Raw genomic sequence first — 22071 nt, 5'->3', positions numbered from 1 at the left:
CACAGCGTTTTGCTGCTGTTCATCACCACACTGTTGTGCCAGGCAGCTCTCCTCCCTGTGACTTTGAAGGTGGAAGTTCTTCCATTCAGCTGATTTAAAGATATGCTTCGCTTCTTTGAGACCACCTTCTCTGATGTTAAAAAAAAGCCAACAAGCAAAGAAAAATATAATTCACCTAAAATACCATAAGATGCTTGATGGACTACTAACTTTCCTTGATATTCCTTGAGTTCCATCAGTTTGTAAGTAGAACCGATGCTATTTTTATTAAAACATTTAGCATAAAATGCCCTGGAATGAAAGTGAGGTAACAGATTAGTATGCACACACCTCGTTTTAAACTAAAAAGTCAAGCCCTTCCCTCTCACTTTCTGCATTTCCCCCTTCCCTTTTGTTGTCTGTGCCTCCAAAGGTAGCAGAGTCGATAAAAAAGCTGTGTGTGTGGGGGGAGCGGGGTGCAGATAACCTGATTCCAGCCCCTCGCTCCGTTGTGTTAGGGCAGATTTAATCTCCTCAGCAGCACCAGCAAATAGGCCTCAATGACTGCCAGCTCACCTACCTCCTCACTCACTCCTCTTTTATCTGGATTACTCTTTTCAGGGAGGAGATCTTATTCTTACTGGGTAAATTAGGCTATTGTTTCCCTGTAATTCCCTTTTTGCAAGATGTTTGCTGTTTGAACTTCAGGACACGGTTTCTGGGCAGTCAGTGGGGAGGGCAGCATGAGGAGGGACCTGTGTAATTAGGGTCAGGTTCTGTCGTATTTTTCCATTTTGCAGTATCTTGCTGCCCAGTGCTGTTGCCTAGTGTTGATTTCATGGAGATTTCTTACAGAAGAACACAGATAAGCAGGATCAAGCTCGGCATTGTGACCAAAGAGAAAACTAAGGAGACGATGAATGCTATGGGCACATGGCATCACACGGCATTGGGGAAGGGTGCAGTGTTGGGGGTACAGGTCATGACCATTAGGGGCAAGAAGGGAAGGCCAGAGCAGCAGAGCTCACCCCAAAACAAGGCTGTGGTGCCGTCAGGCTCCAGACAGCCCGCTCTGCAGGCACTCCTGGCAGGGAGGTGCTGTTGGGTCCCCAGGACTGTTGGGAGCCACAGCTCTGCTATGGGGTACATGAGCCCTTCACAGGCAGCCTCCGGGCACTGCTCTCGTCACTTCTGCTCCCCTCTGCGCAGCGTTAACTGTCCAGACCTGCGATGCTATTATTATTAATTGTACTTTTCCCACTCGGAGGGCCAGAGACGGGCTGGCAGCTCCCGAGGGAGTCCCCCGCAGAGCTCCGAGCACCTCAGCCCCCATTCAGCCCTCTGAGAGTCCCCTCAGACTCCCGCCAGGAGCTGCGTCCCCACGGCGGGGCTAAAGCGAAAGCGAAGCGTGGCCCGAAACCCTCCGGGGGCGGCGGCAGCCATGTGACAGCCGGGAAGCGGCCCGACCGCGCGGGCCGGCGGGGCGCCGGGGGCTGCGCACCCCGCTGCGGGAAGGGCAGGGCCGGGCCGGGCAGGGCCGGGCGGGCGGCTCCCCCCGTCCCTCCCCTCCGCTCCCCGCGTCTCCCCCAGGCCGGGCCTGGCGCCCCGCAGCGCTGCCCCCGGCGGAGGGGACCGCCTCTCTCTGCCGCTCATTGGGGTGGTCGTCTCTCGTACCGCGCGGTTCTTATTTTCATCCTCAGCCGCTCCTGTCACTGCCGTCGCCGTTCCTCCCGCTCGTCCCGGCCCCGCCGCCCCTTTGTGCCCGGCGCGATGAAGCGGCCGCGGGCAGCGGCAGGTAAGCGGGGCGGGTGGCAGAGCTGGCGACCCTCGCGGCCCCCGCCCCATCGCAGCCCGCTCCCACCCCGCCTCCTTCCGCAGCCTCCGCGGCTCGCTCCCTCCTTTCGTCTTACGCGGGGCTGTACGCAATACAAAAACGTGTTATCACCGCCGCCCCGAGGGACCCCCTCCAGCCCCCGGGCCCTTCCCAGGCCGCCCCTTCTCGATATTAAACCTGCCTCCCGCCGCGCACCTCCCCTCTCTCCGTCCCCCCCTCCCCCCCCCCCCCCCCCAACACTTTGTGCCTACTTTGATTTGTTGTCCCCCCCCCCCACCCTCCTCCTTTTGGTTTCCAAGGGACTCCTCTCCAACCTGTCTGTAGGTATGTTTGTGTAACCAGACACTGAGAGTAGCTGTCTGCCGGGAGCCCCCCGAGCTTAGTTTGCATTCAATAGAGGTGTTTGTTTTGCAGGTTTAAACCTCCAGACGGGTTGAAGAACGCGCCCGAAAGGAACCACTTGGCAGATTTGGTTTCCTCCCTTGAAGCCCCACTGGACGTGGAGCAGGTGGGGGTCGCGGGGTGCCGGGCTGCGGGGCGGGCTGCGGGGCGAGCTGCGGGGCGGAGGGGCGGCGGATGGGCAGCGCCAGGCGCCCGCTCCCGTTTGTTAAAAATAAATCCGAGAGAAGTTGGCACATCGCGTCGTTTTAGAGAAGTGGATTCTCTCCAGGATTAACGTAAAAAAAAAAAAAAAAAAAAAAAAAAATCGATGTTTGAAGAACTGCTCTTGCTCAACCCGTAAATAAAGAGGGGATGTTGACAGTTTGTCTAGGCGCTGGTGAACGGGAACAACGAAAAAAAAAACACATATCGTTTCTTGAAGGGCATCAATAACTGTGAGGGTGGGAGGGAGAGGAAGGAGTTTAACCATTAACCTTTATCTGGGATTGTAAAGAAGTTGAAACTCGCGTTTCTGAAGCTTCTTGTATGCATTTGCTTTTCTCTTCCTCCCCTGTGCTTCCCTTCCCTGGAGATGGTGAGAGGTAAATGAGAGCGGTGGTGCAGGCGTTGCAGGGCGAACAGGCGGTGTTGGGGCAAGCAGTGGGGGATGAGTGCAGTGGGAAGGTGGTCTGTGGCATGGAGGGGGGGGGGGGGGGTTGTACAGCAACGGGGCCGGCTGCTGCAGGCTATGCACTTACATTTGGGGTTTTGCTTTTGTGCCTCCAGATCCTTCGCTTGCAGACGCCCGAGGACGGTTTGCAGAAGGTAAGAGCCTTTCCTCAACACTTCCATCCTCGGGGCCACCTGAGCATTTGGCCGTACGGATGAGGCCCGTCATATTACCCAGTGTCTGTCCCCATGTCCCTGAGCAGTGGTGAGGGGCAACGTGGGGCCCTTGCGGGCACGCTGCGGGCACAGGGAGCGCAGCTCTGCTAGCAAGCAGGGCAGTGCTGTTCTGCACCCACGCAGCACTGGAGCTGAGGGATTACTCCCTTCAGAAAATGGGACACCCTTCCGAGGAAAGGACACCCTTTGTTTTATGAATCGGGACGTGTAAATTTAGGAAAAGGGGAGATGAAGATTACAGGGAAATGTTAATGCTGTGACTGCTTGTTCCATGTGAAAGTGATCTGCCTAATGTAATTGGTTGTTTCCAGCAAATCCGATGGTACTAATTTCAGTGTGAATCGGAAAGAAAAATCCTTGTGCTTTCTTAATTTTCAGCTTTCCAAAATGTGTTCTGTGCCACTTTGCATGGTTCCCCTCTGGAATAAAAGGACTCTCGCTGCTTCTAAAAACAAACCGTGCCCAGGCAGGGAAGCTCTCCTCGCTGCGGGCTGAGTGAAGTGAAAGCAGGAGGTGCTGGGGGGGGAGGTGGAGGGAGATACAGGATCATAACATTGGGCAGAGCAAGTGCTGGGGGGGCTCTCTTTGTTTCTTTGTCAGCACTGCAGTTATAAGCTAAATGTTCTGATCCAAAAGATGCAAAGTTAGGTACTTTCAAATGGCAATTGTAACAACTGTAAAAGGCTTTTCTTCTTTAAGAACAGCGTCTTGTCTGTCATTATTTTGTCATTCTTTTCTTTAGCAATCGAAAATACACGGACTGAGTAATACTGCTTGTTCTCATGAGTTACGGTGGAACTCAGCAGCACGCTCAGTGCTGAGGAGTTCCTCTATTGCCTCCCCCCCCCCCCCCCCAACTGAATCCCTGCCAGCAACAAGTGTGCTGATACAGTGAGCTGCAGGACTTGGGCACGACGCCAACTCAAGCAATTTAAATGACATGGTTAATAGTGCCTCCACTGTCCTTATCACACAGTAGTTGTCTTTAATAAAGTCAGTGAACTTCCAAGTGATAATCATGAATGACAAATTAACTCAAGCCCTAACCCTCCTGTTCAGATGAATTCTGTTTTGCTCTGACTGATTTAAGTACTGACTCCGGTTGTAGCACAGCAATTTGCAAAACATACGTCTCCTCTAAATATGTGATTCCTTTCAGGCAAATAAGAGCCAATTAGATTGTATGAAAATATTTCTGCAGTATTCCCATGGCTTCTCCATCTGGCAGTGTCACTTTCTTAAGTGTTTCAGTGGTAATAACTTTACGTGGGGCACTGCATCCTTCAAAGGAATATTCATCAAACACTTCAAATGAGGAGATAATTTCACATAGAATTGGTAAGTCGGTATAATACGTCTAAGAAGTTAAAACAATCTATAATTCCTGTAAAGTATTATTTATGGAAGTGAAAATGATTGCTCCATCAATTTCGGTTTGAAATGAGTAACCTTTAAATAGCAGCTCATATAATTTCAGAAGTATCCACACTTAGAAGCAGCACGCTGTTTCACTGTGGGAGTTTTGAAGTTTTTTCGAGTACCTCTAATGCTCATAGCGACTTTTTCCATTGTAGAATTAAAAGATTACGATGTAATGTGAAACTACAGAGGAGGCAGAGTAGTACAATTGACAGTTTAACTGCGAATTGCCTGTATGATTACTTAGGTTATGATTTTTACTTTTTGAGAGATTCGATCCTCAAAATACCTTTGCGGGATCTCGTCGTGGTGATTTCCCAACCTGCTAAATCTTGCCAAAAGCCATAGGAGCACCCATGTTCTCCGCAGCTGTTAAGAGCTTGCTAAGGCGCTTAACAGTAAATGTTTCACATCTTGTGCCTATGATTGAAATACAGTGCTGTGTGCTTAACTGGTAGGTTTGGGAATGCTGTTCCTGATGGCCAAGGCTGTATTTTTGAGAATTACTACAATGAATGCAGATTATCTCTCGTCACAAATTTGGTTTCTTGTTGCCTTTTTAAATTATTATTATTATTAGAAAATTAATTTATTATGAACTAGTGAAAACTAACTTGACCCTACCCATGTCTTAAAAGTAGCGATAATTAAGTAACAAAAATTGTCAATTACTTTCCCAAAAGCCTTGTACAGACAAGTTTGTGGGGTTTTTTTGTTTGTTTGTTTTTTAACTGTAAGGGTGGCCAATCGTACTGTAGCCACAACAGAAGTTATTTAAGTGCTGGCTTTTGTAAAAGTGAAATGCCCAACCTGAGATAGTGCTGAAGTAGTAGCGTGAAACTGCTATGGCCCTGAGAATAGAGCAAAGAAGGAAATCTGCCTCTGTGTGTAATTCATTGTATGTTAGGTACGTTCATTTCAGTCAGTCTTTTGCAGTGTGCATCTGTTCTGTCTGTAAAAATTAAACACTTTGGGTGGGTTCCAAGTAGATAAGAATAGTTCTAGAAACAATTGCTGGTAGTTGATAGGTTACTCCTTCTTTTTGGATGCCCTGAGATTATGACGGTGGCTTTTCCAATAGGCAGGATGTGACTCTAAAAGCGATCGTCATTGTTACACTTTGTAATTTATGAGCTTTCTCCCCCCAGCCCTCCTCGAACCTGATAGCTCTTTCAGTTTCACAGTTGGCCTCATGTTCCACTTTTCTTTTTCCTTTGAAGGCTGGGCGGAAGGCTTGTCAGTGTGTGCAGCCGCACTGCTCAGTGCAGGGATGGGTGGCTAAGCTTGAAACCATATGGGTGTCGCTATTCAGCAATTGTTACTGCTGTTCCTGATTCCTCTTTCTTATTAAAACCGATGTTTGGGATCTCTTTATTAGCGTCGTATCACATTAGAAACCACATGCTTAACATCACGTACTTGCATAATGACATTTTGAAAGATAAGGCCTTGAGACTTGCTCCTTTTGGTGAAAACTGGATGCAGTTAGCCCACAGAGAAAATGCTTCAGAAAGGTTGCCAAGACGTAGGAGCATATTGACCAAATGAGTGCAGGGCCCTTTCTCTTAACATACATCTTTCTGTTTTATCCTCCCTTGTTTGCCATGTTCACTACTTAAGACCTGGAATCGCTAACACGCGAAGTGAGTACAGCCTTACTACCCCAAGGAGCACTACTGGACTGTTGGAGTAGCTGCAACAATTTTCAGTAAAGCAGTGACTGGCCTCTATGTTTTAAGCTCCGCAGGGCAGGGAATTGTCTACAGCGTATTTTCTGTAAAGTGCCTGGCATGCCTGTATGTGCCAAAAGATGATAAATAATATAATAACAAACAGTAGTTGATAATTTATGTAGGCATTTATTTTTTTATTACGGAATTTGCCTATAGGGTGCTTTCTAGCAAAAAGAAAAACGCCCGACTGGCTTCCAGCTGGGCCAAGATGTGCCCTGACGGCGGGAGCAGCTTTCAGTCGAAACAGAGCACACATTTAATCAATGGTATCTTCTCTGAAGCTGTCGGTCCGAAGCATGGGCTGGCGTGAATCAGTGTAACTCCACTGAGATCTGTACAGCCACGGCTGACTTGCACCAGATGATGTGAGTGTCCTTTTTGGCTTTAGCAGTTTTCCTTTAATCTTCTTGCCACTTAAACTTTTACTATGATCTGCCCACATTCCAGAAGCATGGAATGAAGATGGGATAACGTTTCCCTTACTTTCCTCCTCCTATAAGCCTTTCGTGCATTTCTATTGCACAATGGTGTATGCTTTCTGAATTATACGTATTGTAATTCCATCTCCAAGCCTGTGAAAGTAGCTGTCCCCCTCAAAGTCACACCTGAAAAGGGGTGTCATTATTTTCAGAAACATTCCCATCTTACCTAGCTTGCCAGATGTAGGTATATTATTAATAGTTTCCTGATTGTACTGTTTTTATGGTTAAAGGTTCCTAAATACTTTTGTTAGGAACTCTCTCATTAGAAATCCGTGTGAAGTGAAGAAGTTCAGAAACATTGCCCCCCACATCTATTTCCCAGAATCGTTTTATTGTGTCTGCCAAGTGTCTTAATGTTTTAGTTACTGAACTGCATCCTCCATATGAAGTAATTGAAAATGCTAAGTGCGTGCATCTTGTGTGGTGAGAAGACTCGAGCAATAGTTAGGCACTAAAGAAGAGAAATAAATTATTTTCCTTTCTCTTCCGAGCCACTTATAAACATTTCTCAAAGCAGTGTTAGTAAACTTGTTCTTGTTAGACACTGGAGAACTGTCTTAGAGTAGGGAGGCACTCATTTTCCAAAGTTCAAGCTAAATTTTCTTCTTTCCTATTGAAATATAATGCACTTTTTAGACTTCCAGCACAAATGCTTTTGACAAAACTTGCTTTCTTAAGCAGTGAAGTGAAGTAACTGGCTTTGGTAGATAGTCGGGTGAGTGTGTGTGTTCAGATCTGGAAGCAAATGAGGAATCATGAATCCTACCCAAGCCCCCCCAGCAGCCCTGAGAGGAATGTGATTAACTGCATAATCGTACATTTTTGCTGAAACTTCTTCTCACCTTATGTACTTTTTTTTTTTTCCTGAGGTTTATAAACTAATATCTTCAGTGGAAAAAAAAAAAGAAAAGCAATAAGCTGAAAATATTGTACCCAGATGCTGCACTGAGGAGGGTTACACAGAAGTATCTGTATAGCCTGATAGAGAGTGATTTCTTCAAGTGGAAATGAGCATACTCCACTTCCTTTGAACAGACTGGAAAGTGACTTTCCTCTTTCCAGTTTGCCAGTTCTTCCAGAGCTGTAAAGGACTACAGTAAGTAAGCCTTCCACCAAAATTTTATTAAAGCAGGAAAGATATGCAATTACAACATCTCAAGTGATTCAATAGACATATGTAGGAAACCAATATTGTACGCAATTAATTTGATTCGTGCAAGCACTCAGACCTAGATTTCATTTGTTGTTAGGAAATGCTTTGGTTGGAAATTGTGCTGCAAAAGGACAGGAGCCGATGCCAAAATGAATGCACTTCTGTCTTTGATTTTATTTTCTGTTGGTGATACGGTCTTCGCTGAAAGTGAAAACATTATATCTAAATTTTAAACTTGACTGTAAGGCTGCATGGCCACTTTCAGAAACGTGTCGTCTTCAGTACACTTCTGACTAGTGCGAGAAGAAATGTTTTCAGCTTTTTTTTTTTTGTATCTACTGTTTTATTTGTCGGAAACACTTTGCATGTCTTAAATTAGTCCTGATGGGACATCACCTCCAATTGAGTTAAGACCATTTCTACCAGCTGAAGATCCGATACCATACTGACCGGGGAGCCCAGTCCTGCTCAGATAATATTCCATGAAGACAAATTTCATTGCCTGTTATTATAAGGAAAAGTTCCAGATTTTTATCCAAGGATTTCCTAACAATGTATAAGATGCTTTCATAGGAAAGAAATGTCCTGTTATTTTACCGTTATAAATGGCTTTCCTATATTTCCATATAGTATTTACAAACTTCAGGCAGTGAGGAAGAATCAAACGCCATAATGTTGCACTGTAGATTTTTTGTGTCAAGTGGTGTTTTTGGGCTTGCAGATGCTCCTCTGGAATTTAGTTCATAGAGAGATGCAATAAAACAATTTCTCTGTTTGGCTTTTGAAGATTTTATCGACTGCAGCTAATGAAATGGAGAGTGAGATTTTGTTAAACATTTTCATTTAAAGTATTCTGAAAAATAAAATATATGTATTTCAGAAAAGTGCAGAACACGAGAAGTAGATGTTGGAAAGAGATTTCGGGAAACTAAAAGAAGAAAATAAATGAATACGTAGAGTTCAGTAAAACTGGTAACTAGAAATGATTGCTTCTGTTTGCGATTGCTTTGTCCATACAGAGAAAAAAAAAAACTGACAGGTTTTTGGGTTGTTTTATAAATGTTTCAACTGCATTTTAAAAGCAGTGGGAGAAATTATACACTGTAGATTGCTTTTAGCTGTAGCTAGGATTTTTTAAGGCTGGATCTCAGGATTTTGAGTTGAACTGGAGAGATCACTCCCTGCCAGGCACAGAAACTGCACGATGCCTACTCACGGAAGGTTTTTGTTTTGAAATCAAACTTTGTTTTCCCTATATCATAAATAATTCAAGTAGTACATTGCGCTCGCTGCTGTCAGGAACAGAACTCCCGTAATTTTGTCAGATGGGGATTTTGTCCTTTCACCCTTGCTCTGCAGTCACGCTTGCGCAAGTTCAGCGTCCAGTTCTGTGAATCTGACGGCGACGTGGGGGGAACACATGGGCTGCGAGGGCTGAAAGTCTGCGTGGGAATGCTTGCAAGATCAGAGCCTTCTACTCGAAGTCGGCCTGTGTGATTTCAAAATGAAAGCGCATTCATCTGTAGTCTTAGAAATAGCTACCCTGCTTGACTTTAAATGTGCATTTGCAGAATCCTGAACTCTTCTGGTTGGTTTTTTTTCTGCTGTGACTTTGTAACCCGAGTTATGTATAGTAGAACCTACCAATTAAATAATAATTAAAAAAGAGAGAGAGAGAGAGAGAGAAAAATATATCTGACCAAAGCAATTGTTAGAAAGACAGCGTTTGATAAGATCATCTACTGAAAATAAGGGGGGAAATGAGATCTGACTGAGGTAAAACCAGGTAAATAGCTTTCAGCTCGGCTTTTGTTATTCAAGAAGAAAAAGAAACAATAGGTGCTGTTTAGAGTCAGGAGCTGCCCTTCTAACCTCTGCTGCTCTTAAAATGCCTGAAGGTTATTGCATGGTTCACGGTGGCTTTTATGCTTGCAGTTCAACTTTTAATTTTCTAACAAAAGGGGATGTAGCAGCAGCCTGCTGATAAACACTGCGCAGAACAATCGCAGAGAAAAATGGACTGCTGGATTCCTCACGCTTTTTTCCTCCTTTCCAGTTACAGAAGTATGTTGGCACGTTTTTAACGGCAAAAAGCAGTGCCTCCGACGTTTAGCTGTCAAAGCTGGAGACCGCTTTTTTTTTTTTTCTCTCTTTTTTTTCTTTTTTAACACAATACAAACTGTAACGGGATGCGTTTTTGCATTAAATAGCCCCAGCCAAGTGAACAACCTCGTGGCGTGCCGTTGTGGGGAGCGGTCTGATCATCCACCGGGGCTGCATCTATTTCCACAAGGTTTCTAATTCTTGTTGTACTGGCAAAATTGAGTCAAGCTTGCCTTAAACCCAGCCTTCCAGCATCAGAGCTCCAGCTGCCTGGCCCAGATGCACATATTGGCTCATGCTGAGCACAAGAAGCACCCTTTCTCTGCGAGCTGGTGCTCAGCATAAGAAACACGTAAGAGCTTCAGCCTGCACATCATTCCCCTCCTTACTTGCACTGTTTGAATTTGTCGGTGCATTGATTGCTGATGTCCAGAATACCCTGCTTGCTGGGATGCCTGTGTGATCTGAGGAGAGAAGGGGTCAGCTTCTTAAAGTATTGTTTTGCAGCACAGCTGAAGGTAGTGGAATGTAACAGTTTTAGGAATGTACACCTGTGGGTATATTATAAGAGAGTATCTGTTTGTGTGTTTTCACCACTGACATTCAGATCAAAGGTCTTGGAGGTGTTGTAGTAAGAAAAAGGGAAAGGGGCCACATGTCTCACCAACTCTGACCCGTCGTCTTGCTCGTTTGCAAATTTCCACTGGATAAGCAGTCTCGAGCCAGCTTAGATGAGGTGAGTTATTTTCAGGGATTCACTTCGTGCATGTGGGTATTCAGTTCAAAAAGCAGCAGATTTGGATCTCCGAAGTGACTGGAAGAGGAAATACTGTCCACAAGTGTTGCTTCTTAAATATTGAATCTAATATCCAATCTCTCCTTGGACAGAGCTGAAATACTGCTGCAAGTACCTAAAAAAGTTGTCCTGTGATACGGTGATTGTTAGTCCTAGATGGCTGATGCCAGAACGGCTGACAAGTGAGCTGAGAAACATCTTCAACCCTTTACAGACACATACCAGCTTAAGCATCTTCTGACACTTTACAAATACATGCCGGCTAAAACAAAAAAGCTGAGAAGGAGCCTGCTCTTGCCTTCCAGAGGAAATGTATCCCGAATGGAGGAAGATCCCCCAGGCCCTGGAAGTTGTTTAATTAATCATCACTTTCAGCTTGTTCATTAAATAGCTTTTCCTTTTTCGCGTGGGCAAATGAAAAAGATGATTGCACCTGAGAGAAATAATGACACCTGTTAAATCGTCCTGTATTGTTAAGCACTTAAAAATATATGTATTTGGTTTTAGATAGGCAGAATAAGCAGAACAGTGCCTGCTTTTTATATAGGTTATGTGGATTTGTGCTGTTACAAATTTGCACTGTAATAATGTGTGCTATTACATCTGGCAGCAATTCTCATCTTCTGTAACCGAACTTGCTTACATCAGAAATACTAGTGCTTTTATTTATTAAGGTAGAGAGAGACTTTTACAATCAAAGTTTTGCTCACTGCTGTGACATTCCTGAATTTATTTCTCTCTAACAAAGATGTCTCACATTAGAGTCATAACTGCCCTCATCACAGTCTTGAGTAGCTTTCTGCCTCTGTTGCATTCACATTTTGGTCGTGATAGACGTCTTGGCAGCTTATGATGTAATTTATCTTGTTGCTTCAGCGCTGGGGCCCTGTCAGCAACAGGGAATGTCAGAAAGAATTTTCCATTGGCTCAGCTAAGCCAGGAGAAGCATTGGGAGGGTTTTACATGAGGATCAGAGCATGGGCATGGCCCTGGGGAAGTTCTTGTAGGTCTGGCTCTGCGGCACATCTGGTAAGAAGCAGAGAGGCAGAGGTGTGGGGTAACTGTGGTCATGTAGAGCTTAGCTTGCTGTCCATGTTTAACGTGTGGAGGACCTCTTGCAATCTTTTTCTCAGCATGTTGTGGAGAGCTCTTAGCACTTTGATAATACACATTTTTCCCTGTGGGCTCTGCAGCTCCAGTTTGCTCGAGATGAATTCCTGAGGCACATTGTCTGCTTAGTGTGTTCAGGCCTGAGAAATCAGCATCTTACCAGAGGATAGGATCTGTTGTTCAAGCAGTTTTTTTTTGTTTTTTTTTTTAAAGTACTCTTTCAGAGATAGCGAGTTAGATAAGGTTCCAATTTTGCTTTATCCTGATTTATTCCATAGAAAATCACAAGCTGTGTATAATTTGCAAATGTTTGCTTTGGTTGCACAGTTGTCACAGCGTGTTCTGCTAGTCCAAGGGCGGGGAAAATATGCAGTAAGGCCTGTGACACCATTTCACACAACCCTCGGCCACATGGTTTTGTTTTACATTTGAGTTCTGCTGGCAGGCACTAAAAGCGGTGTTAATTCGTGGCCTGCTAATTTAGCTCGGATGGTCTGTTCAGCTGTCTGAACAAAAAAAGGTTACTGGCCTTGCCTTTGCCTGTGGCAGCCATGCTACTGCCATCATAAGGCCTACAGACATTGGTGTTGCCTTCAGTCACGGTTTTCCTTGCTATGACAGAATCAGCATGGTCACTTGTCAGCTGGTGGTTGTTGCCCGTTCCCTTTCCCCCCAACTACTCAGCCTTTTAGAGGCCCATCTAGTCCACCCTTGGCAATCTGACCAAAGTGGCATTGATGCAAGAGGTGCTGCTCCATGATGGCTGAAGCTCTCACTTTCCTTCCCCTTCAGCCTTCTCCTGGCACAGCTCACACCCAGCAGAGCAAGCCACAAAAAATCAAGTACCTAATGCAGGGTTACCTCTCTGATAGGGGATGGACTGGGGATTGGCTGTGCTCTACTGCTAGCAGCAAAGATGGGGTGGGAGCAGAAGGCCTAGAAAAGGAGTGGTAGTACTTCCATAGCACCAGTGCCATTTAGATACCTTGAAAGTGTTGTAAACATGAAGCTTAGCCAATCCTAATAAGAACACTTTCCTAGCACCACTGTTCCTACACAAATTTCTAGAAAGGAAAGCCTTTTTAATTGTTTTAGCACGTGTGTGCACACAAAGAAACGAGAAAAGCAAAGAACCTTTTATACGTTTCTGTTAAAGGGCCTGAGAAAGGTGTGGGGGGGGCGGCGAGGATTGTGTTAAATCTTACTAAAAGCCTTGTGGTGGTCAGTGGCTGAGAGCTGCTCTGTATTGTCATATTATTTTTCTTTCTGCTTGGATATTAAATATCAGCAGAACAGTTTCTAAACTAGGGAAGTGTACCACTTTAACTTCTGTTTAGACAAACCCAAGAAATAAGGGTCCAATCTGCCCATCTTCATGCCTCTGTAATTGCAGTTTTCTACGAAAGACTTGGCAATACCACAGCAGGCATTTTTGGCTGAGGCAAGGAGTCTATTTGCAGTATTTACGTAAATATTTTTTTCTGGAGGAAATGCCAGTCACTGTACTTCATACTTAAGGTGATCAGCCAGTGGGAGAAAATGAGTTGCAGTTTAGCTTGCTAAGAAAGATAAAATACTTTCTGCTTAGGTTTTTGCCTTTCAAATATCAGAATACTTTATCTTCTGTTTTGGTGTTTTGTTTTTTTTTCCCCCAAGAAAGGCTACAGACCTAAAGCAGGAGCTGTCTCAGTCTCAGACTGAAAATGGTAGATCTTACATTAGATTTTTTTTTCTTATTTTGATCGTGAGCTGAAGTTTAAAACAAACAAAAACAAAAACCTGAGAGTATGGCATGCATAAACTTTAACAAACAAACAAAGGTTAGTAGAATACCTTGTTATATAAGATGTTAAAATCCATCAAAAATATGAGTTATTCAGAGAGCTCAAGGAGAAGAGATTTTAAAAAAGAACAGAGAAACGGGGATTTCTAGTACAAAAATAAGCACAGCAAAAAAAAACATAATGCCTCCTGTCCTCAGAATAAAGTTGAGGTGGGTTTGTTTAAGTTTCATCCTCGCAGTACCTTTGTTGTGTTCCGGTGATTCATGGGATAAAGTGATTTTTATGTCTTTTTCACTTATATTTAAGTGGGATTTCTCCCACATAAACAAAGTAACACACACTCAAAGAATCTTTCTGCCTCATTTAAACACCCCACCTTATCAAAACTCAATTTCCATGAGTGATGGATCCTGGCTCTTGATGGGAGAATGAAGTATTCAATTACCTTATTTTCATGTGCTAATGAAGCAGAATGTGGCTTTAGGGGGTTTCTTTTCAGCAAGGTAGCCTGTTTGGTTATGCACATGCAGCCTTCTTATGTTTCCTTCCATGTCTCTGTCTACACTCAAGCGGTGGTCTTAATGGGTGACAGTGGCTAATCTGTCTGCTTGACAACAAGCCGTGGCCTTCTTCAGCTCAGCAGGAACAGTGCTGGCCTGTAATTAGTGGAGCCATCAAACCAACTGTTTGGCTCAAAATGATTTCTTTTGGCACCTTTAGCAACAGCTTTATATGCTGAACATCTGACCAGTTCTTTATCTCACTTTGCATCAGGGAGAGCTGACGTAAGCCTCTCTAAACTCCAAAACCCTCAACCTGAGTGGCAAGTTTGTACTCCTGTAAATCTAAAAGTCTGTCCTCAAAATGGGAAATGGAAAGTTTAAATGTTTGCTATCAGTTGTTAAGCTGTGTTTAAGAGCACAGGTGTATTTGTGGCTGAGTTGAGTGGTAAAAGCATGCTTTTTATACGGTTACCACGGTGCTCTTCATCTGAGAGAAGCCTGGATTGATCTCGGGTATGCAGAGGTGGTGTTCAGTGCTTGTGCTCCCATCCTCTTGCATCTCCAGCATCACCTCCGTGAGAGGAAGGGTTAAACTGGTGGGGCTGTCCATCCTTCTGAAGCTTTGACTTTATTGCTTAGCTGAAACAGTAGATAAATGTTTAGTACACCAGAGCCCTTCAGTACTTTATGTGATAGCCACTTAGCCACAGTTGTGTGTCCTTTTAGCACTGTATAATGAAAATTAACACTTTGTGGGGGTTTTCCTAGTAGCTGTGCTGGGAACAACTGTCAGCTTCACCACAATGGATGATGGAGGGAAATAACCATGCAGAGTTACTCACTGCCAGTTATGAAGTTGGGGAATTGGAAAAAGGCCACAAATTTCCCTCTTTGCTTCCCCAAAAGGATGAAATAAAGAAGCTTTGCAAAGTACTTTGAAACAAATATCCAAGCTATATATATATATTTTTTTGTGGTGACTTCTAAGGAAAGTGAGGGCTGACCGAACTAGCTGAGGTAGATGTGAAAAATGGTCACGTTCAGTTTTCCTGTAAAGCATTAGCACGGGGAACAACAGACTTGGTAATATGAGTTACACTTTCTTGCCCAACGATTCATAAAGAATGTTCCTAAGAATTAATTATTCAGCTGCATAGCAAATTCCAGCTTCTGCTGACCTATGGTAACTGGTAAGTGAAGGGAGGAAATGTATCAGACACTGAGTAGTAAGCAGAAGTTTTTGTGAGGTGCACCATGCTGCTGAGTATCCTGGGTTCTCCTGCAGGAAAAATGGAGAAAAAGAAATCCATGAAAACAAAAACTAAAATCTTTGGATACGCTTTTGATATAACCTTTTCCAGTGGTAATAAAGTACCTATAGCTGTGAAGTCTTGTTATGAATTAAAACAAGTGAAAACGTAGGAGAGTAGTAATGGTAGTCCTCAGCTGTCAACCAGGAGGAGACTTCTATTTATGGAGAGCTTTAAAAAGTTATTAGGAGTGGAGTTTGTTAAAGCATGATGACAGTATGAGGCAGCTGTGTTCATTGAAGTTACCTGGCTTAAGGTTTTAAGTTAGGCCTGGTAAAGCTGCTAGGGGATGACTACTCAATAAGCACAGAAGAAAATTAGGTAACTTCATGACACAAATTGTTGCTGAAGGAAATCACAAAACTGCACTTGATTAACGCAGTGACATTACTGGTTTGCAGAAATAGGGCCGATAAAGTGTTCTGCTGTAGCTGTTCAGAACGGCTTTCATGGCAACGCCTCAGCCGCCAGCCTGGCTCCCAGGAAATTCACCTCCTGGAAAGGAAATTCCCAATGCGCTTCCCCTCCCTCCAGCCTTCCTCCCCTCTTGGGGTGGGGGGGATTTCCATGCTCTCTGTTAGTTATCTCTCACTGCCCTATCTCCAGAGTGATCAGAGTAGAAATAAGGCGCAGATAGAGCTCTCTCCAATGCTGGCGATGTTTGGCAACCATCCTGGCATAGAGTGATCTGAAGGAAGTCAGAGCAGCTCTTTTATCCCCTGAATTTGGGGAAATTGTCCAGTATTCTGCAGCCAGACTTGGGTAAAGAGAGGTTTTTGTGACTAATGCTTTATTTGTCAGAATGTGCTGTTCTGGAAACCAAAACGATTAACTCGTTTGGTTGTGTATTTAGTTTGTTGTTCTGGTTAGGAGTTGGGAAGCTTTTAGTTGAAACTTTTTTTACACTTCTAAATGTTGTTAATCATTCTCAAAGCGCAGCATCTCGGAGTGCCTTTCAAAATAAAACAAGCATTTAAAAAAAAAAACAAAAAAAGCTCACATTTTGTTTGGGAACTCTTGATGAGGCATGTTTTGTTTTGCATTGCTTAACATTATTCATTCGTTCCAAAACAACACATTTTCACTGCGCAGAAAAAAAAAAGCCCTCCTGCCTTTCTTAACTGCTTTTGAAACAATTGTCATCCCTCCCTTGTCTGTGTCCTTTCCTTGGATCTCTGTATCTTGGAGATGCAGTCTGGTATCTCCACGTAGCCTGAAGCGACCAAGGCTAACTTTCCAGAGTTTTGAGAAAATGAAAGGAGCAACGTAGCAGAATGTCTCCTGACTCACAAAAGTAAACCGTTGTTGTATTGCTGCACTCTTTACTGCAGTCAGCTTGGCATGAGCAGATGCTTAATGTCTGCTAAATTAGAATTAATAATAAACTGTGTGCCTATTTTATAAAAATGTTTTTCTTCCCTGGAATAAAAAGAAGCTTGTTATTTCTTCGGTTATGTGTGCTTTTAGCTTAATTTCCAGCTGTTTCTCAATTCAGAACATCTAACTGAAATGGCTCATTTTGACCCCATGTCCATTTTGTTTTCTGATCCCCAAACACCACCACTTTGCCCCGCCATTTGTTTTGGCAGCCTTGCAAAGGTGATCGTTTCTACCAGCATGCATACTGAACTTTGTAAAAGTCTGTCAACTGTGCTTTTTGATACAATTTCTCTCAGAAGAACTAAGGTTTTTTCCAGCACTTTCCATTTTAGAAGCATGATGATAGGAAAGAGGGAAAAAAAGTTGGTGTAGGCAATATTTTCTATACTATTTTATATTGAGAAGGAATGCTGAGTTAATTTTACAATGAGACATTACTTATGGACTGTGATACAGCTTTGCATACTCGTGCATAATTCCTTCACATCAATTTTGTGTGTGAGCGGTTTTCTTACTGCATCTCATCGCACTATAGAGGGAACTGTGAAAGTTGTCTGTACAATATGGCTTTTGTATATAGTTGGTACATACAGCGTAAGCACTGATTTTGGAGTTCTGAATGGCAGTAGTCAGTGCCTAACAGTTGGTGAGAGGTTTGTGTGTATTATTGCTTTAGAGATGCATAGACAAGAATCCTCCATTTGCCAGCTTATATTTACCCTATCAGATGAGAAATATAAAGCAAACAGTCCCAATAACTGAGTATAACTAAGATGAATTGATGGAAGAGTACAGAAGCAGAAAGACAAATCTCTCTCAAATGAAATGATATGAACCCGAGACTGGCACTTAGATCATGCAGTTTCTTGCCTATCAATAAACTTATGCAGACGTACAGAGCCATTTAATTATATTGTGGCAGTACAGGCAGACGTACATCTCAGGAAACCGAAAGCATTTACGGTTAGAAATCCATACTGCTGTTTTAAGTTCAGCCTGCAACCCTTCATGCATAAATAGTCTTAAAGGTACGTTCAAGGCTGCTGAATGTTGGATTTTGCTTCAGATTCTCCGTAATCTTCAGGAGCAGAGCAAGTAAGGCTTCTATAGTAGCCTGTTCTTGAAGCAACCAGAATATGGTAAATGTCAGAAATCCACATCAGAAATAAGAGGTTGCACGCTCTTTACCAAGCACAGATGAAGAAAAAGAGCTCTTTGATGTGGCTGTAGTGTAGTATCAACTTTGTCTCTAGCAAGACTTCTGCACTGCAAACTTGATCTGTGTAAAAGAGGCTGCTATGCTACTTGGAAGTGCTGATACGGGTTTATCTTGCGAGTTGTCTGCTTCTCCCCCTGCCTTCTGCACCTCTTCTGTCATCTCTCTTTTGGCTGCCTTGAGCCTCAGACAGCCAGTTTTCATCCCAACCCAGCCACCTAAAAACCCTGGATAATCCCATTCCGGTTCATAAACCAGAGCAGCCAGCACCATGATAAACAATTGTGCAGCAGCTGCTGGTTGCAGGCATATGCTGGTTGGAGATGGGTGGAGGGACCTCAGACGGGCTTCAGGTGGCCAGCAGTGCCTCCATGTCTCACTCTGGTTCCCCATGCAGTGTATATGGCAGGTTCTGCACCTGCAGCAATTCCTACTATTGCTGAATGTATAGCTCTTCTGAATATTAACATTATCACCCCACTGCTACTGCAACCCACCTCTCTGCCTGGGCCAGGATCTCTGTGGGGAGCACCAGAGGGTCCCTGTTCCATGCTTTCCTCTTGCACCATCCTTCTTTGCCCAGACACGTCACTGTACAGGAGCTAATTTTGGGGTGTGATGTGGCAGCTTGAAACAGGACAGTACCCCTCTTTTAGTCATTATTATTTACAATTTGATTCATGTGTGTGGAGATATGAATATTGTATATCTTCAAATACTGCCTTTTTTAGATAGTGGACATGGTATGAAAATGATAGATGAAAGATGAAACAGCTGAGGACCTGGAGTGGTGAAACTTAAATAAAAATATCTTTTTTGGCTCACTTCTCTATTGGCTTCATATTATTCGTTTATGCCCCATCTCCATCTCTGCCCTTCTGCTGCACTCTTTTCATCCTGCCACTGCCTTTTAAGTAGCTTTATGTTTTTGGACAAAAAGCAGCTAGGTATTCTACTCGGTAAGAAATGTCCTTCCAGTCACATTGATGTAATTACGCTGTTTCATGGGTCATTGGTTCTTGTACTTCATCCTTGAAACAGCGCCGTCTGGTTTGAGGAACAATGCCCAGCTCCTGAAGATGTGCCAGCTCTTGAAGACGTGTTAGGGCAGCCACTCAGGCATGTGTATGAGAGGGTTTCACTTCCTTCAGCATTCAGGCCACCTGTAAAGATGGCAGGAGCTGCGAGGTGAGAGCTGTGAGCTCCAGGTGCTGCTGGAGCCCAGACCCCCTTTGCTGCTGTGGTGTGTAGGGTGACAGAGGCTGCAGGTGGGTACAGCTACCAAAGCAGGACAGTTGGGATTATGGGAGAGGCAGACCCTTGATTTATGTCCCCTGGTCTCTTCCTCAGCCTGCACATCAGGTCCTGGGTGTCACTTGTCAGCCAAGCAGTTGTGGTTTTTTCCAAGAATTCCTTAGGGAGCAACACATAGTATAATATGACGGAAACTATATGATTTCTTCTTTCTCTTTTTCCTAACAAGACAATTGCAAAGAAGGTATTGTTTTAGTTGGCAGTCAAAGGAGATTCGTGGCTTCTGGCAAATCATTCCACCCTGTAGTCTTTTACTTTTGGTTGCGTGCCTTAATACCTTTGTATGCTAGAGCAATAGCTGTATCGCATGTTCAAATTGCACACCAGTTTGCTGTCCAGGCACTTCAGGACACAGCTTTCATGAGGGTTTGTTCCTCCACACATCGCCTACTTGTGTTGGGAGTCGCTCTTCTGTGCATCAGAGATATGGGCTGCCTCCTGCTCTGCGAGAACAAAAGCGGGCCCAGAGAGTGGCTCATGACTGCTAGCTGGGAAGCAGCCGTGACCTTGTTTGTTTTGAGCTAGATTTCGGATGAAGAAAGCATCGACATTTCTTTCCCCTCCTTTTAGATTGATGGGTGGAAGCAGTCCTTGGGATGTGGCTATTTTCAAAACAAAATATTTGACCTGAAAGGTAATATTTATAGCAGGCAGCTAATAGAAAACACTCTTGCCCTCTCTCTGTCTCTGCTTCTTACGCGTATGTGTGTGCGTGCTGCTGGTTCCCTTCTGGGTCTGACCCCTCCTGCGCACACCATAGCTTCGTTGCCTTCACCTCCCGAGGTCCCCTTCTCCAGAGACATGAATCACTGGAGGCGGCCGGGGTTGGTATGCGGGAAGCAGGGTGCAGGAAGTTCACGGCAGTCCTGTGCCATGCTGACCCTGTGCAAATGTCCCCTCCTGCTGGGGTGATGGATGGCGCAGTGGCTCCGCGTCAGTCACTTCTGAACCTTGAAGGTCATCCGGGAGAACTTATTCTCTCTTCAGAAAAAGCCCCTGAAGGGATGTTGATTTAGTGACATCTAGCAAGGACTGACCCTGTCAGTCAGTGTAATAATGTTGTAGCAGGGAATGATGTTAGCGTCAGGTCACTGGGTCTTGGGCAGGAGGAAGCGATGGCTGGGCTCCACAGAACTGCTCCTCCTGGGTGGTTGATGGGATCTGGCAGGTGGGAAGGGATTGTTTGGGGTGAGGTATCTGTCTGATGAGCAGTTGCACTCCTGGCTCTACTGCGGCAGCAAGCACTATGTGTTTTAAGTGACGACAGGGTGAGGACTTTTCCTTTGCTTCTAAACAGGCACTCTCATTTCTTTTTTTCCTTGAGGAGAAAAATGTTTTGCCAGGAAGGCAATAAGGGCTCCAGAGAGCTTGAAAATCCCCATGTAAATAGAAGTGGTGCCTGCAGTTTTTCTTAAATTCCAGTTTCCTATGAAGTTTGGTTTTGAATAAATCTTATTTCCTCAAGTTTGGACTCCCGTGTATGTCCTTAAGTGTGTGATTGTTCAGTGGGGTGGAATTTCAGGTAGATCCTGGGCAGGCAGAGAGGAAGGAGAGTGCTTGGACTGGAAGCAAGCCCGTGCTAAAGCAGTGTTGGACTCAGATGGGAAGACCCATGGAGTGGGTTTGTATGAACAGACCATCAGGGGGATGGAACAGCCGCATTTCTGACCTCCCTTCCCCATCTTCCACAGCACAGATCAATACAGTCAGAAAACAGCCTCTGCCTGAGGTGTAGTGCCTGTAGGCCTGCCATGGAGGCACTCACAGTGCTTTATTCTGACCATCGCTGCTGGCTTAGCTGGATGTGAAAGCATGTCATATTTTTATCCAGGCCAAATTGGTGCTAAGCCAAACAGCAGTGACTTAATGACCAACTTAAAGCTGGAGACCCGACGCAAAAATTCAGCATTCTGCAAACATCGAGAAGTTCCAGTTTTTAGACCAGCTATTACGGGTTCACAAATAGAGATCATACTCTAAACAAGTTGGAATTTGAGTGAATTGAAGCTGAGTATTTATTAAAGCTGTATTTAGACTGGGCTGTGATGAGACTGGATTGCAGAGCTACAGGCTGCGATCAACACTCAGCAGGAGGTTATTTAGATTAAATACCAACAGTCTTGGAATGGTGGGAAAAGTTTCAGACAGAAGTTTTATTTACTGTTTTTTGTACAAAGCTGTGGGCTTATAGTAATATTTTAGGAATTCTGTTGGACACATAGTCTTTCTCCTTGAAGAAATGTCCTTTATGCACTGCAGTGTTCTTGAATTCAGCTCCTCCCTTATATATCCGCTGATGAAAACAGTTTGTATCCAATTTGCTCCCTTGCTTTATCTCCTTACTGCTGTGAGACTGTAATCATCCTTTTGCTTTCTTTCAGTCTGCTTTTTTTTTTTTTTTTTTTGGCCAAGAGGAAAACAGGACAAACAAGAAAGAGAACTTTTTTTTTTTAAAGAAAAAGAAATCTGTGGCTTGTTCTTCTTTAAGTTTTTCTCTATTCTGTCTTTCCTTTTCCATTTTTCATGTTGACCTTCCTTCTCACCTTTCCTTTTCCTGTGTCTTGTCTTAAGGGTGGGCTTGCTCCTCCCTTCTCATCTACTCTTTTATTTTCAAAAGTAAGAATGGTGACTGATTGTTTTTTCCCCTCATTGTTTATCTGCTTGTCCA

General features: G+C 44.1%; 1 protein-coding gene across 5 annotated transcripts in view; it reads left to right on the top strand.

Moving 5' to 3' along the window:
* Window positions 1-2129: 2129 nt before the first annotated feature.
* PRDM1 (PR/SET domain 1) overlaps window positions 2130-22071 on the top strand; it is a 97775-nt gene continuing 77833 nt past the window's right edge. For 2 of the 5 annotated variants that reach the window (XM_015284537.4, XM_004940355.5), the window contains exons 1-2: window positions 2240-2796; window positions 2981-3019. Coding sequence is in view for 1 of the 5 variants with exons in the window: in XM_046939152.1 (XP_046795108.1) it covers window positions 2801-2878; window positions 2981-3019 (117 nt within the window). In the remaining 4 variants the exon portion in view is untranslated. Of the gene's footprint in view, window positions 2879-2980; window positions 3020-22071 lie in introns of all 5 variants that reach the window. The other 3 variants (XM_040697684.2, XM_046939151.1, XM_046939152.1) reach the window with 3 other exon arrangements.

This window comes from Gallus gallus, chromosome 3 (genome assembly GCF_016699485.2).
Source record: "Gallus gallus isolate bGalGal1 chromosome 3, bGalGal1.mat.broiler.GRCg7b, whole genome shotgun sequence".
NCBI lineage: Eukaryota > Metazoa > Chordata > Aves > Galliformes > Phasianidae > Gallus > Gallus gallus.
The sequence above is the reverse complement of the archived record's forward strand: the minus strand, read 5'-3'. Positions and strand labels throughout refer to the sequence as shown.